At 44.2% G+C, this 17,559-nt stretch overlaps 2 protein-coding genes across 2 annotated transcripts; one reads left to right on the top strand and one right to left on the bottom strand.

Annotated features, from left to right (window-relative positions):
• Positions 1-4,502: 4,502 nt before the first annotated feature.
• Positions 4,503-6,536, bottom strand: LOC6615115. Its single transcript, XM_002039495.2, has 4 exons — positions 6,403-6,536; positions 4,979-5,362; positions 4,781-4,922; positions 4,503-4,709 (listed from the first exon to the last, which is right to left on the bottom strand). Exons 2-4 carry the CDS (start codon positions 5,317-5,319, stop codon positions 4,674-4,676), a joined length of 519 nt encoding a protein of 172 aa, XP_002039531.2. The 5' UTR covers positions 5,320-5,362; positions 6,403-6,536; the 3' UTR covers positions 4,503-4,673.
• An 8,324-nt stretch (positions 6,537-14,860) lies between these two features.
• LOC6615114 lies at positions 14,861-15,692 on the top strand. The gene has a single exon (XM_002039494.2). The coding sequence runs from the start codon at positions 15,078-15,080 to the stop codon at positions 15,636-15,638; it is 561 nt and encodes a 186-aa protein (XP_002039530.1). The 5' UTR covers positions 14,861-15,077; the 3' UTR covers positions 15,639-15,692.
• The last annotated feature ends 1,867 nt before the right edge of the window (positions 15,693-17,559 follow it).

The following is a 17,559-nucleotide window of genomic DNA, read 5'->3' as shown; positions in this document are numbered from 1 at the left end:
TATGTTGAATGTACCTATACTGACTTAATTAAAAATCAATGCTAATAACTCACTCACTTATCCATTTATAACAGTCAACCCCATTTGTCATTTAGTTTCAATTAAAAAACAAGACAGAATGAATGCTATAGTCGAGTTCCTCGACTATCAGATACCCGTTACTTATCTAGTGCGTTTTTTGGCAAATCGAATAAAATTTAATTTAAGAAAGTTTAGTTTTTAGTTTTTTTTGCAAATCGATAGAAATTTACAAGACTGATAAAAATGTGAAAAAATATTAACACACTTTTCAAAAGTGTGGGCGTGGTAGCTTCATGCGGTTTGTGGGTGTTAGAGTGGGCGTGGCAACATGCGTGACAACAAACTTTCGCTGCGTCTATGTCTCTAGAATCTGTATGCTGAATCTCAACCTTTTAGCCTTAATAGTTCCTGAGCTCTCGACGTTCATACAGACAGACGGACATGGCCAGATCGACTCGGCTATTGATCCTGATCAAGAATATAAATAAATTATATAGTCGGAAACGCATCATTCTGCTTCTTACATACTTTTTACCGAATCTAGTATAGCATTTCACTCTACGAGTAACAAGTAACTATCGGGAAGCATATAATAAACAATCGCTAATTATTCGGACATTCTTAAACAGATTTATGACCCTTCCAAGTGATATGAATTCAAATATCGGCACAGTGCGTGAAATTGCCGATGATGCAGACGAAATTATTCGTGGTTTACGAGCTCTTAACTCTGAGGAGCGGGATCCCTGGCTAATTTTCATATTGCTAACAAAATTGGATAGCGATAACCACAAAGCATGGGCTCAGTGCACAGAATCGAAAGAAAAAGATGTGACTATCCACTGATCTCTGAAATTTCTCACATCACGCTGCGATACGTTGGAGCTTTGTTTCCAGCTCATATGGTGGGCAACTGTACCTCGCGGAATAAATGTCAGATCTACCGCGGCAAGCATCATACTTTGGTTCATGGCGCGGCGCAGCTAATTCAAACTGGAAACTACGTTGACACTGAGAGTGTTTACAGCCGTGATCGACCATCAGCGCGGGATCCCCAATTGGTCACAATCAACCGCTAGCTCGTGAAGGTCATCTTCACTTGGAACTTTAAGCATAATACCCTGAAGAATATTCAGGCTGCAAGTTCTCAGAATCTGTGGCCAACCATCCTTGCTGACGTCATCGACGCCTGGGGCAATAATACAATCTGCAGGCTGTCCTTGGACACTGGATCTACAACAACCTTGGCATCAGCGAATAGGCGTGCGTCGAGTTCTCGGCCTCGCCGCCAACAGCGCGGGGGATTCCCGAGGACGCGCACATATCAAGCTGCGCTCTCGACATTCGGGCCAACCTCTCGAATCGGTCTCGTTTATCTCAACTCGCGACATCCTCACTCCCATCATCTTCGACGTGGAAGCTTCCTTTGGCCGACCCAACGTTCTGCCCACCAGGAGCAGTCGATGTCATCGTTGGATCGGATCAGCTCCGGTCTCTGTACACAGGAGAACAGAAATACTTTGGTAACGACTTTCCTATCGCTCTCAATACTGTTTTTGTTTGGTTTATTGCAGGTTTTTATTCTGCCTGCGATGATCACCATACTACTGCTGTTACTCATCACGCGGACCTAGACACAATGGTTCGTTCATTCATATAGATGGACAGCATTCAATCCAACCAGGCTCTCTTGGACGCTAACGATCCTACAGAGCGTCACTTTGCTGTCACCCATAAGCGTTCGACGGAAGGGGTTTATGTCGTCGAGTACCTAGACGACTACTTCCAACGTGGACATATGGAGCAGCTGACATCGGCTCTGGTTGATGTGTTCCCAGATACTGGACAGCCTGACTACCAAATGTCTTGTAGTTTTTGATGGATCTGGAAAGGAAAGCTCTGGAGTATCGCTCAATGAATGACTTCATATTGGTCAACCGATTCAAGGCGATCTTCTTGGCGTTTGTCTACGTTTCCAGCAGCACCAATATGTTCTGTGCGTAGATATAGAGAAGATGTTTCGAGGATTTCAAATCTTCAAGCCGAACACCAATTTTCAGCGCATTGTTTGGCGCAAGACTGAGAATGAACCTCTGCTTCATTTTCGCCTAATGACGGTGACTTACGGATTGGCACCGTCCCTTTTTTTTTGGCTGTTCGAGTCCTTAAGCAACTCGCCAAGAGTACCCTGCAGCAGTCCACGCACTTCTGCACGATGCCTATGTGGACGATATTCCAACAGGGTACAACACCTTCGAGGGCCTTATGAATGTAAAGGATGAGCTTGTTGGACTCTTGGACAAAGGCAAATTCAAACTACGCAAATGGAGATCCAAAATTTGGCGTCTTCTGAAATCATTGCCTAAAGAAGATAGATAGCACGGATTCGCCGACGCATCCACACACGCCTATAGCGACTACGCTCGAGTTGCAGTTGGATGCAGTTTTCGAGTCACCCTTGTTGCCGCCAAAACTCTGGTGGTTCCGATCAAGCCCGTATCGAGTCCACGTTTGGAGCTAAATGCTGCCTTACTTCTTTCTCGATCGCTTACTCTTGTCCGAACAATTCACTAACAATTCCTCTTTTCAGCTGCTGGGCAGATTCAGAAATTGTGCAACACTGGCTATCAGCTCCCCCACGGCGTTGGAACATTTACGTCTGCAACCGAACGGCTGAGATCCTGAGCGTCTTTCCCCGCAACTACTGGAACCATATTCGCACGGAAGACAATCTTGCTGATTGTGCTTCTCGAGGACTTCATCCGTCAAAGCTTCTGGAGCAGCGACTGTGGTGGTGGTCCGTCTTGGCTGGGTACACCGAGGGGCCAACGTATCTCCAAGTTTCGATGTCAACACGTAGGATCGAACAGTAAAGCCCACAACTCTACATAACTTTCCTGGCGAAAGTATCAACGAGTTACTCGTACACAAATACTCAACCTGGACGTGTCTTATAAGGATATCTAGTTATTGTTATCGCTTCATTCATACTCTTCGATCGCATCAAAGGAATTCGTCACCATTCCTCACTTCTGAAGAGCTGCTGGCCACACAACGCCGACTCATTCCACATGTGTAAAAGAAATTCGTTGCCAGAGAATATTCCCAGCTAAAGTATCGACGCCATCTTAACCCTAAATCACATCTAATCCGGTTCTCTCCGTTCCAGGATGATTTTGGAATAATGCGAATCGGTGGAAGAATCGATCAATCTACGCTAAACTACAATGCCAAGCACCCAATTCTGATACCCGAAGATTCCCCACCATCTGGACTACTCGTTCTACATTTTCATGTCTCCCATCTTAACACTGGATTTGATGCAAAGCTTACTAATCTCCGTCAACAGTACTGGACTCTGGGAGCCCGCAATCTCATCAGAAAATCTGTCTTCTAATGCAAACGCTGCTTTCTTCAACGCAAAGGCGCCAGTAACCAGATCATGGGAGAGCTACCTATTTCTCGAGAAAGCTGCGGCTAGGCTTTGGATTACGCTTAGCGATCGCCATCAAGGAATCCCGAGGACGAACTCCACGCACCGGAAAGGCATGGTTTTATATTTCCGTGTGTCTTACCACAAAGGCACTCCATATTGAGGATGTTAGTGATCTAACTACGAAGACTTCCATAGCAGCCTAACAACGATTCCTCGCTCGCCGAGCGAAGCCTACTGACCTTTATTCGGACAACGCAACCACATTTCATGGAGGCAAGCAAACCCTGGATGACATTCAGCAAGCCAAAGATGAGGAATTAGCAGGATTCTTCTTCTACTTTATACGCCCATCTGCTTTCAATTTTGGAGGGATGTGGGAAGCTGGTGTTCGCTCAATTAAGCTCCATATGAAACGGATACTTGGATCCAAGGCTCCAACGTTTGAGGAGGACCCAACAATAAGCTATCCTGAATTCCCGAGATAATTCTTTGGATCCGCCTGCTCATTTTTTGGACTGGATCTCCGTACACTGCATTGCATTATTCCTGTCGTCTGGATATGCAAGTCAATCGATTGGAGATGTGGAATCAGCTGCAAGCCCTGGTCCAAGGTTTCTGGAAACGGTGGCACATGGAATAGCTGACGTCTCTTCAGGAACGTACAAAATGGCGTGTGGAAACCGACAAACTGAGGACCGACACACTGGAAGTACTCAAGGAGCCGGGTCGGAACGGTGAAGACTTCTCATATAAACGCCCTATTGCCAAAATTGCTGCGCTGTCTCTGTGCCGAATAACTGTTTAAGCGAACAAAGCACCCAGTATGCGCGCGAGCAAGGCACCCTTTATCTTTTGTTTACATTATGCTTTGAGCCTAACTGTCCTAACTGTCACTTAACATCTTAAGCTAGCATAATCGCATGGCGTGTGCAGAGCCGAAGCTTTAGTTTAGTCACATTTTGCCTCTCAATAAAAACGTACATAAATAATCATTTCAAGCGGCTGAAATTAACCAACAACATAAACTAAACAGTAACTGGCGGTTTTTATTTGTAAGCAATTAGTATACAGCTGTTTCGATACAAGTCTTACAAATTCAAAGCTATCTGCATTTTTAAATGCTTTTTTTTCTTTTGCATGTTGCCTGCAATATTGAATTTGACCTGCTCAGTTGACTGTCCAATCATTTTGTCGTTAATTCATCGACTTTTCCAAGTTAGAATGGTAGTTCAGGTTCCAAATCTTCTGTTTTCTGAAAAGATACGTAGTATGTATGATTGAATCTGTGTAGAATGAACATGATTGATCGTGAGATTTGTTTACCTCCCCTGAGGACTCTTCTTCCTGGCGCTCCGGCTTCTGGCGCTTAGGCATCGGTTTCCCATCTGGATTTCGCTCTAGTATCGTAGTTAGAAGCCCAGTTAGGTCGTCCACGGGAAGCGCTCGCTTCCTTGACTCCAGTACTCTGATGAAACCATCAATTTTAAGTCAGAACTCTCACCACTAATCACTTGAACTCACTCGCGCAGCAAATCGCAGTTGTCGCCGGTCAACATCTCATTTAGGCGCTGGTGCTCTTCGGGCGAAGGACTTCTGCTACGCAGCTGCAAGTCCAAGATCGAGTCCAATCCTGCCAGCACTGCGATCACGCTAGCTTGCACGTTGTCATCATTGACAGGTTCCGTCTGGGTAGACTTATTCGCTGTCTTGCATGGCGAAGTCTTAGTCTGGGTAGACTGATTGCTCATCCCCTGATTAAATCCACGCGGAATCTGAGGCTGCACCAAATGCGGGAAATTCCGGAGAAAATAGGAATCGGTTTCGTTGTTCGGATTCGACATCTTGAAGTTCCGTTGTGACATGAAAATGGTTTCTCCGGCTCGGCTTCTAGATTTGCACTGAATTCTATAGGGACAGAGCAAAGCCAAATGTCAAAAGTAGGCAGGGTTACCGAATGCAGGGTTGCATTCAATAAATATACAAAAGTAAATTATATTATATAATTATTATATTATATTAATTATATTTAAGTTATATTTATCCCACTCGTCTGCAGCTGAGTTAAAGAAAAATTAGAATGGTTTTTTTTTTGTAAATGCAATGAAAAAGTTATAATTAAATGCTAAGATGACTAGTTGCTAAATATAATCTAAAAAAAGAAAAATTTAATTTTCCCATATTTTAGTTTTTGTTTAGTGTTCTTCTTCTTCGCGATATTTTTGTTTCATTAATTTTTTTTTGCAGATCAGTTTTATTAATCAGTAAAAATAAAAATGTTAGTGAGTGGGTTGCGGGAAAATTCGGTTAGATTTTAATTAACACTTAATAGTTTACTTCAGCCCTTTTCGTTTTATTTTAAATATAACTATTGATCTGAGGACTTGGGCAGCAGTAGATTGAAACGGCTTGTTGCCATCATTTTTCTTCAGACTGCCATTTGTTTGTGAGCCCCTATTGTTGCGGCATTTTCGGTTTTCTCAAAACTTTTCCAACCCGCACTGCACCGCGGGTGGGATTTTCGGTGGCCGCCTCTTTCGATATGCATGCAAAGAATGTCAAAATTCAATTTAATGCTGCCGTAACGAAAATCTGTCAGCTTGCAGCACAAGTAATGTCAAAGCCAAGCGCGCACACCCCCATGGAGACAGATGGAGAGTGAAACAGGAGGATTTGGAAAGAGTTGAAGGCAGCCACAAAGTGATGCTCACACACACACACAAACACTAACACACACATGACGCGTACAAAAGCCAAAGCAGGATGCTTGCGTCTGTCAGCGGCAATTGTGGCTGATTTGCGCTTTTTCCACGCCGCAAAAGCGAGGGGATGAGCCAAAAGTGGGGGCGGTAAAGGTGGTCAGGAGTTGGTGGGGGCAGGGATAATCGTTGGGCGTATGGAACATTCTAGGGCATTTGATAAACGTAGACGCATCGCAGCATACGTACCTTTCACTTCGACGCCTCCTCAGAAATCTTGTTCCTTCTCCTTCTGCACAGAAAACAATCACTGAATCAAACTGGAAATGAAAAGGTCCCTCCAAGTAATTAATTGGGAATAAATATACGCACGGTATGTAATATATTCGCTTACACACTTTTAAGTGTCGCTTTATTATTTTCCCAAATGTATACACACCCGACGCCAGGTTGTAAGGCTGGCCAAATTGGGGTCACACTTTTAATTTTCAAACAAGTTGGCATGCCTATTTATAACAGCCTTTGAATTGTCGAACCCAAACCATAATAATGGCAAAACTTAACAGATGCGGATTACGAACGCCCGTGAAAGCACGAGTTCCTTCTACAGGATCGTCTTTAGCTCCCTCGTGGATCGAAAGTGGATCAGTCAGTCCGAAGTGTGCGCCATCCAATATGGTGAATAAGTCTGCCCAGACGCATAAATTGCCGGCACCTGTATATACCAGTGATGACAACTACCTAGTGTTACGATTCATAAGGCTAGGGTGGTGTTATGAGATATTCCCGGGGGCACACGCAAAGTTCCAGCTGCTCCGCTTATGTGGGGTGGTGGTCTTGTCCTGGAATCTCAGCCTAATTTCGGCGGCAAATCGCCATCCACGACACAGAGAACGGTCAGAAAGATTCTTTACCCCACAAGCTTTGGCTCGATCCTTAGATGTGGTGGAGGATCGTGCCATTCTTTACCAAAAATTGCAAACAGTTGCCATCCTGAATGGCCCTTATTGTTCGCTAACCGCGGCTCACAGGAAATACACCCTAGTCAGAGGCAAACGAGTTAGGTTTTTAAAACATTATAAAATATATATATTGAACTATCTAAAATTTGTTACGGCTATCATACTAATCGAAACATCAAAAAAATCGGACCGCTAATAATCCTGCAATTTGCAGTTTTCGATTCCCACTCGAATCCTCGAAGGTGTTGTAACCTGTTCGAATAGCGTCCACATAGCCATCGTGCAGAAAATCGTGGACTGCTGCAGGGTACACTTGGCGATGACCGTGGCCGAGTTGCTTAAGGACTCGAACAGCCAAAAAAAAAGGGACGGTGCCAATCCGTAAGTCACCGTCATTAGGCGAAAATGAAGCAGAGGTTCATTCTCAGTCTTGCGCCAAACAATGCGCTGAAAATTGGTGTTCGGCTTGAAGATTTGAAATCCTCGAAACATCTTCTCTATATCTACGCACAGAACATATTGGTGCTGCTGGAAACGTAGACAAACGCCAAGAAGATCGCCTTGAATCGGTTGACCAATATGAAGTCATTCATTGAGCGATACTCCAGAGCTTTCCTTTCCAGATCCATCAAAAACTACAAGACATTTGGTAGTCAGGCTGTCCAGTATCTGGGAACACATCAACCAGAGCCGATGTCAGCTGCTCCATATGTCCACGTTGGAAGTAGTCGTCTAGGTACTCGACGACATAAACCCCTTCCGTCGAACGCTTATGGGTGACAGCAAAGTGACGCTCTGTAGGATCGTTAGCGTCCAAGAGAGCCTGGTTGGATTGAATGCTGTCCATCTATATGAATGAACGAACCATTGTGTCTAGGTCCGCGTGATGAGTAACAGCAGTAGTATGGTGATCATCGCAGGCAGAATAAAAACCTGCAATAAACCAAACAAAAACAGTATTGAGAGCGATAGGAAAGTCGTTACCAAAGTATTTCTGTTCTCCTGTGTACAGAGACCGGAGCTGATCCGATCCAACGATGACATCGACTGCTCCTGGTGGGCAGAACGTTGGGTCGGCCAAAGGAAGCTTCCACGTCGAAGATGATGGGAGTGAGGATGTCGCGAGTTGAGATAAACGAGACCGATTCGAGAGGTTGGCCCGAATGTCGAGAGCGCAGCTTGATATGTGCGCGTCCTCGGGAATCCCCCGCGCTGTTGGCGGCGAGGCCGAGAACTCGACGCACGCCTATTCGCTGATGCCAAGGTTGTTGTAGATCCAGTGTCCAAGGGCAGCCTGCAGATTGTATTATTGCCCCAGGCGTCGATGACGTCAGCAAGGATGGTTGGCCACAGATTCTGAGAACTTGCAGCCTGAATATTCTTCAGGGTATTATGCTTAAAGTTCCAAGTGAAGATGACCTTCACGAGCTAGCGGTTGATTGTGACCAATTGGGGATCCCGCGCTGATGGTCGATCACGGCTGTAAACACTCACAGTGTCAACGTAGTTTCCAGTTTGAATTAGCTGCGCCGCGCCATGAACCAAAGTATGATGCTTGCCGCGGTAGATCTGACATTTATTCCGCGAGGTACAGTTGCCCACCATATGAGCTGGAAACAAAGCTCCAACGTATCGCAGCGTGATGTGAGAAATTTCAGAGATCAGTGGATAGTCACATCTTTTTCTTTCGATTCTGTGCACTGAGCCCATGCTTTGTGGTTATCGCTATCCAATTTTGTTAGCAATATGAAAATTAGCCAGGGATCCCGCTCCTCAGAGTTAAGAGCTCGTAAACCACGAATAATTTCGTCTGCATCATCGGCAATTTCACGCACTGTGCCGATATTTGAATTCATATCACTTGGAAGGGTCATAAATCTGTTTAAGAATGTCCGAATAATTAGCGATTGTTTATTATATGCTTCCCGATAGTTACTTGTTACTCGTAGAGTGAAATGCTATACTAGATTCGGTAAAAAGTATGTAAGAAGCAGAATGATGCGTTTCCGACTATATAATTTATTTATATTCTTGATCAGGATCAATAGCCGAGTCGATCTGGCCATGTCCGTCTGTCTGTATGAACGTCGAGATCTCAGGAACTATAAAGGCTAGAAGGTTGAGACTCAGCATACAGATTCTAGTGAGAAGACGCAGCGCAAGTTTTTTTTAACCATGTTGCCACGCCCACACTTACGCCCGAAAACCGCACAAAATTAACACGCCTATACTTTTGATGTTTTGATATTTTTTCACACTTGTATTAGTCTTGTAAATTTCTATCGATTTGCTATCGAATTTCTTGCCACGCCAACTCTAAGGCCCTAAAGCTGCTGCCCAGCCGACGACAATATCCAGGGAATGCCTTAAACGCTCATTGGCTTAGACAAATGAAGATGGTTTTATTCCATAGGGAAATAATACAGTTTGCAAGGCATTACACATTTCGACCTTATATCTGTTCTAAATTTTACGTACCGCAGTTTCTCTTCCCTCACTCTTGGATATCGTCAGACGAATTGATCTGACGCGCCAAGTATGGCTTAATTCTTAGTTAAATCGATGTGACCAATTACAATAACGATAAAAGCACATACATTAAAATACTAAATCCGAGTACCTATATCGTTGACAAATTACTTAACTACTTATCGATAGCCAATTTATCCGATCCGCGACAGCCGCCAAACCGGTCACGCCCACACTTTTGAACAATTTTAAATTTTTCTAATTTTATTCCCCAATATCTATCGATATCCAAGAAAAATGATTACATTTCTCGTTTGCATTCACGTTAGCTGAGTAACGGGTATCTGATAGTCGGGGAACTCGACTATAGCAATCTCTCTTGTTTTTTGTTCACATTTTCGCGTTTGTAGCATTCGACTAAATAATTATACCCCCAGTAAGAGCCGGCAAAAGCTAAGTATTGGGAACATTTCAGAACGACTTTCTCACTGAGTGCCTTTTTTTTGGATCCCGTGAGCACGCTCGTTAACGAGGATTTTGAATCAAAGTGCATTTTTGCGAGTTTAAGGAGCTTTTTATGTTCTTGCCGCTTTTAATTGAGCTGCAAAGAAGAGTGAGAAGGAGGGCGGAACAGCGCTGAATTTGTGATTTTCTGGCGGCATGCCGACAACACGAATCCGAGTGTTTAGATTTTGTCGAATTAGCCATTGTGATAACATTTATGAGCCCGCCGCTCAGGGGTTGTATGTGCTGTGCTGTGTTGTGTTGTTCTTGTGTTCAGTCGGTGCTCCATCGCACTTAATTGGGCAAGCGATTGCCTGACTTGCTTACAAATGTGTGTTTGAGTCGTCGGGCCAAAGATCACCCATCTCCCATCTCCCATCACCCATCACCCATACGCCCCGTGCGCGGGCCCAGAACCCAGAAAAATGGGAAATGTGGAGTTCTGAGCGGATGGGGGCGTCACGCGCTTGAGGACTCGCGCACGTATTGAGCATGTGTGTGAATATTGCACGCGATAAATTATTTTAAAGCGCGCTTCCCACTTCTCCCTCGTACCGCACCGCACCGCGTTACCGCTTTCCATTTCCCATTTTCCGACCCTCTGGGACCCTGCAGACATCTATTTAATATAGCGCTACGCATCAGTTTTAATATTGTTACGATTTTATTTACGCACATGAACATTTATAAACGTTTATGACATGTCATCCATACAGGCCATCCTCCTTTAATTCCGCTGTTTGCCTTCGGTTTGTGGGCCGACACTACTCAAATAATATTTATTGTTTCTGATTTTTCTTTAGTCATTATTATTACGCATATTTATTATGCATTTATTAATTTGTTTTGCTGTGGTTTTTCCCCACCTTCCAACCCCCGACGAACAGACAAACGGACAAACAGACGAACGGACAAACAGACGAACGGACACATACGGACACGGACACGGGAATACGGTTACGTCAGTGGGCAGGTTAAACATTTTCGTTTGATTTGTTATCATTGCGGACCGGGTTTTTGCTGCTTTTGTTGCTGCGGCTGTCGTGGCTCGATGATGGCGTTTGTAATTTCGTTTTCGGCACTATGTAATTTATTAACTTTTCATTGAAAGTTATGTGCAAACGCACGTTGACGACATCTTTAATTAATTACATTTTAACATGATAATTAATAGTGCCGCGTGCGTCGACAGGCCGACAAAGCCGCCAAAGCCGAGTGCCAAACGCCGAACACCCCAAATGCTAAATCAATCGATGGGTGCTGGCTCCATCCCCACCTAGAAATCCACCTGAATCCGCCCGAACCCATGCCGCGACCTTAAAGCAGCCCGATCTTGAGTTAGGTTATGGCTACGTGCCGGCGGTGCGAAGTTGGCCCGGCTTTAAAGCCAAGCCCATCCACTGGGGCATCGATAGCCATAATAATAACAGCGGGCACAATCAAACACACTCAGTACAAAGTCGTGGGCACTGATGATGACCATAATGATACACAAACAATTGCCAAGGAATTTCAATTCAATTCCCTTTAATACCCATCAATCGTGCACTTTTCGGACATGTTCTTTTTTCGTCTTTTGTCACGTCTAAATAAATAAGTCTTTCGTGATTTTCAATTCGAATAACACCTAAAGAGGGGATATTTGCACGTAGTGTGTAAAGTTATTATAAAGGTATTTTAAGGCATATTTAAACTCCATCATGGAGTTCAGCTTCGATAGCGAGTATCCCTCAGTCCGGAGAGAGTCGCCTCCATGGCGAACCATTTCCATTTCCTGCGCTTGTACTTTCTGTTTTTCCGTATCTTGGGTGTGTGCTTGTGTTTTTTTATCATTCCGCCTTGTTCACAGGACCCTTCGTCCTGCTGCCCGCCCAAGAAAGTTGTTCGCACAGTAGCCAAGATTGAGTTCTTATTCAATTTGTACGGATTTGTTGTTCGCCGGTCCTTTTGCAGTCCGCTCTTAAAGCCTAACCCCAAAGCCCGCACACCACTCCACCCAGCTCAGTTGCTCCAGGTCCTGTCCAGCCACTCATCTCGGCCAATCCCAATCCCCAATTGGCCCCGGCTCGAGCCCACTCAACTTCTCATTCTTCTTGGGCTGCTCTATTGGAATTTATTTCATATTATTTTCGTTGGTCATGCCACAGTTTGCCCCCGTCAATATTTCTCCCTCCCCCCTTTCCTAATCGCAACCCTAGGAACACCGAGCCCGAACCCCCAACCTAAACCACCGGCAATACAAGTTGGCACTGGTCGGCATTGTTTTTGGGGTGCGATGGCAAAAGTTCTTCGTGTTGCGGACCCAGCTGCAGTCAATTTGAGTTGACCACCCAAGGAGCACCCAGGACCATCCAGAACCATCCAGGACCAGCCAGGACCATCCAGGACCATCCAGGACCATTCAGGACTATCCTGCACTTTGGCTGGAGGCCTGCAGATGGATCAAGTTAGCTGCTAGTTGACTCCTGCTGCCAGTCGACTATGGGGCATTTGGCCTGTTTTTTTTACAAAAATTAATAACTCCTAAACTATGGGAGATATTTGGATGAATTTTTTTTTTATGTGTTACATATGCCCCCAGGAATATTTTGGAAAAGTGGGCGTGCCCCCAACTCCGCCCCAATTTTTTATTTTTATTTATTTTTTAATATTATATTTTTAAAGTTAATTTTTAATTTCAATATTGTATACAAATTCATAATCGTCTTCGTCTTTACAATCAATAGAGTCTGAAGAATCGGTGTCAGGTTCAAATTCGCAAGCTAACATTTGAAATTCAAATTTTGAATGACTTCTGGTGGAAGAGATAGTCGCTTATGTTTTCGAACGCGCCTTTTTATATTGATTGATGATATTATGGGATATTATTTATATTTGCCTTGGCTGGGTTCAACAAAAGAATTTTAAGTATGTCTGCAAGATCCAGCAGGCCGCGCTTCCGTGCAGCTAGCATTGCAGCTTGACCCAAAAGACGTTCGTTGTGGTTCTGCGCCCATACGAGTTCATCTACTTGCTGTCTTCGGCCACTCAAACTTTTAAAATAATATGACGTTTTCGGGCATCCAGCTAATTTCCTTTCCTTTTTATTTTTCTCTTTTACCTTCAGGACTAGGTGTTCTTCTAAACACTTTGAAAAAACTTTCGAAAGTTCATATATTTTTCGATTGCATTTTCTCCAATTTCGCAAAAGATTGACTGAAAACATTCGTTATTATTACTATTCGTTAATCATTCATTAAAGTCTAGCTTGCTATCAGAAAAATGCCCACTAATAAAAGTGCAGAAAGAATTTTCTTTTTGACGAACACCCTTTTGCTTGCGCCACACTTCCAGCAAATCCAGCATTGGCAATCGAGATGTTGTTCCTTAAAAAATCAAATTTCTCGAAAGCCCGCAAAAAACGCACATAGAGACTACCTGATATGAGTTAGGAATTGAACACACTACAACATGGATATAAACACATACTGAACAAATTTGAACAAATTGTTATAGCTCAATTCAAAGTTGAAATTTTTTTCTAACAGCTACATGTTGACACCACTTGCTAAATGTACAAATTGTTAGAAATAGACGCATACAATAAACAATATATTAATATATATACATAATACAAACCTGAATATTGATTATCCATTTCAAATTTTACTCTTTTACGATCTTCTTTTAAAATATTAACACTTTGAAAGTTAAGCTAAATTTTGCGCGTATTGCAGCCATATGCTCGCAACAGCCGACTTTAACAGCTGTTATTATAACAGTACACTGTTACTTTTACTTTTGCCGGCTAAAACATAAAAGTTTAACATATTTCCAATGTATTAATACTAAAATACTTCAATTTTGCATACTTGTGAAAAACACATTTTTGCAAAAAAAACAGGCCAAATGCCCCATAGTGCAGTCCAACGAATGCTCGGGGTCAATCAATGCGCTGGCAAAAGTATGCTACGAAAAAGTTGCTGTCGAAACTGAACTGGAAAACCATGAAAATGTCCTTGCCAGCTAAATGCCACTCTCACACACAGACATACACACACACACACGCCCAATGCAGTGCGGCGAATTTCTTGGTATAAACTTAATAATGCATCGGGGCAAATAAAGGAAAAAAGCAAAAGAAACAACGCCAAGTCGGAAAGCCAACATAAGTTTTGGGGCTAACTTGTTATTTTTGTAATTGGCACTTTGCAGTTTTATTGAAGCGGCGGAGCCCCGAAAAGGGCGCTCGGGATTTTGGGGGTTACCACCACTCCCGTCCGTTGTGTGGATCAAAATCCAGATTGGTTATTTATATACTGCGTTCAGGTGTTGTGATCGATGTTCTGATGCTGCCTCCCTGACCACTCAGCCGGGAACTCAGTGACCCTGCCGACATCCATTCCTGGTCATAATCTGAAGTGCCCAACGTTAGCCACTTTGGCGATGAGCAGCCTTTGTCCCCTTGGCATGGTTATTGGTTATTTGGTTCAGGAACTCGGGATTTGAAGTGGGTTTGGATTAGACAACGAATGATTACAACGAAGGAAGGGTATGCCAGCATGCTACTTAATGAAAAGTGTACGTCCTTGCAGCCATAAAGGCCATCGAATTTTTATTCTTATGTTGTATGTCGTAGGTAAAAGGTATTAGCATTTGAATGACAATGAAACCCGATATCCCTAGCCATACATTTGTGTATTGTTAATGATATGGTCACATTCAATTTGTGTATTGCTAATGATATGGTCACTTTAAACTTGTGTATTGCCAATGATATGGTCACTTTAAATCTCAAAACATTTACCCAGCAAAGCTGAGGTGATAAATAGAGTACATAGAGTTGGCCTGGAATTCGGATTCAGTCATTCCAGACCCCAGTCTCAAGCTAGCAACACTCAAAATTAGTTAGTTCTTGTGTTCGGAACAAACAAGTGAAGTCACATATCGTGATACTACATAGTGATAGAATCGATAGAATTCTCGAAGGAACGAAGAGAAGCGCCGAAAATGGATGTGGTGGGAGCTCTGGTCAATCTGCTGCTGATCTCGGCCTGCGCTTACACGATGTGCTCACTGACCCTGGCGGAGCATCCTTATGCCTACCTGGCGGCATCCTTCAGCCTGGTCCACGGGCTGCTGGGCGTGGTGCGCTCCTTTGCCGAAGAGCCCGACGAGTGCGGACACACCTTTGACATCTCGGCCAGCATACTGGAGGTCATCCCGCTGCCACTGGCCAACATCGAGTTCTACCTGGTATCCGATCAGCCGGGAGTGGCGCTGGTGCACGGCATGTCGCTGATCCCACTGTTCTACGACATGATCGGCAAGATGAGCGAGGAATGGGACAGCTCCACGGACACGCTGAAGGACCTAGCTCTGTTGGGCAACATCGCCTCCACGTTGTATCTGGCCATCAAGGACGGAAACCATCTCTACGTCGGTGTGGCGGCCAACGCGTTCCTCGCCCGATTCGGCGGTGCAATTGTCGGTAACTGCAACGTTGTAGAGACTCTGGCAAACACCGGCATCCTGGCCCTTATGACGTACTCACTGAGGGCTAATTGCTAAGACTTCAATTTGATCGGTTCGCGAAATAAAGCCAAGAAAAATCAGCATTTTAAATTAGCTGAGCCAACTATCATTGACACTAGAGGAGGAGTTGGGGCTCAGGATGCTCGAAAGAACGTTTAAAGTGTAGTTTGGGGCTAAGAACTACAAATCTACAATGACGAAGGAATAAGCAAAATTAGTCAAGGGTTACCACTACTATATAAGCGCCATGTCAAGGGTATACAGACGTCGGTGTGCTGCGGCTAACTAGCGCGACTTCAAATTGCGAACGTAGTTGTTATTTGTTCGCTGTCTGGCTGAAGGGGCAGCGCGGCAAAGACGCGGTTCAAGGGCCGAAGGACGAGGGACTCAGGACTCAGGACTCAGGCGGGCAGAGTAGGAAAGGGACGGGCAATATTCGTGGACGCAGCACTCTGATGGCTCTCACGTCACCACTTCAGCAAATTGCGGCAATAATGCAACAAAGGTTTCTTGGGAAACACATACCAAATTGCATAAGCAAGGCAGGGCAAGGCCACGGATGGGGCGGGGGGGTGTGGCCCGCTTCCTTGGGGCGGTGCTGTTGGTGGATGGATGTGTTCGCTCCTTGGCGACTGGAGGACTGAAAGACTGAGAGACGACGTCAGTCGCTTGGCCGCCAAAGCTCTTGAACCTCCTCACTCCTGCATTTCATTTTCAATTTGATTTTTTTCTGCCCTTTTTTTGGATCTTTGTTTTTCTGCCCCAAAATGAAGAACGAAGAAATTCCCCCCAACGACGACTCTGCGCCCTTGTTTACATTTTTGTTGGCTGTTGTGGTTTCCGCTTTTGGGGCCCGCGTGCGATTCCGTTTTCGTTTTCGTTGCAACATTTTTGTTTGTAATTTACTTTGGAATGCTGGCGCCACAGTCGCCGTCGTCGCCTTGTGCGGTTTTCTTAGAAAAATCTCCAGTCGCCGTAATTGCAGTGCCCGCAGTGCCGCCTGTAGTGCTCCGGACGACGGACTCCGCGCTCTGGGCTCCAAGCTGCCACTGCCGACAGGCAAATCAACTGTCACCCAGTTGCTCAGATGCGGGACCACGGGCGGTATGAGTAATTTCGCATTCCTCATACGCCGCGTGGGCCGCAAAGAGGCAGGGCAGCTGCAAGGTAAGAAGTGCGGGTGCCACTTTAAGCTTGCGTCCACAAAACATGCCCAAATATCTTCGCTTTGCATACCCATTTGTCAGAGGAACATTAGGCAGTAGATAATATTTTGCACCACCTATGTACTCATGTAACCAACTTGAGGTATGCACCAAAATGCACCCACAAAAACATACAAAAGTTAAACTTTGCCCTAAATGTATAAAAGATCATTTTGCTTCTGCAATTACAATGGCATCCCTTCAGTTTTTAATGGGAAAAATTACGCATATATAATACGAGTGACGTGTATATATATTCATTATTCTGATTATTTTGGTTGGCAAACAAACAATCGTCATTTCACAAAAATTACATTTTTGAATAGTCTAATCATTTCTTGAGTTATGTATAAGAAAGTTTTGTTTTAATTGTATTATATTCTACATATCCTTATTTATTTCGATTGGATATCCTAAATGTAGTCCAGTAAATGTAGCAAATGACTCGTGTGACCACAAAGTGGCCAATACGACTCCCTGCAGCTAATATGTATGTGGCTATGTTAAGTTTAGGATGGTATTTGGATGACATCTCTTGTCGTCTTGAGCGGAATGTGATGTGTCTTGGTCCAACGAGATCATCCGATCACGAGGAGGCTTTTCGAGGGCAATTAGTTCCTCTCATCTCCAGGTGTTCTGAAAGATATGTAAAAATGTATATGTCTAGAATAATCATAATTTCTCGTAAAACTTGTTCACCTGTCCTGAGGACGCTCTAGTCCATTCAGCGTTCCGAACTCGCGAACTTGAAA

This window comes from Drosophila sechellia, chromosome X, assembly GCF_004382195.2.
Source record: "Drosophila sechellia strain sech25 chromosome X, ASM438219v1, whole genome shotgun sequence".
NCBI lineage: Eukaryota > Metazoa > Arthropoda > Insecta > Diptera > Drosophilidae > Drosophila > Drosophila sechellia.
This window is presented reverse-complemented; position numbering and strand designations above follow the sequence as displayed.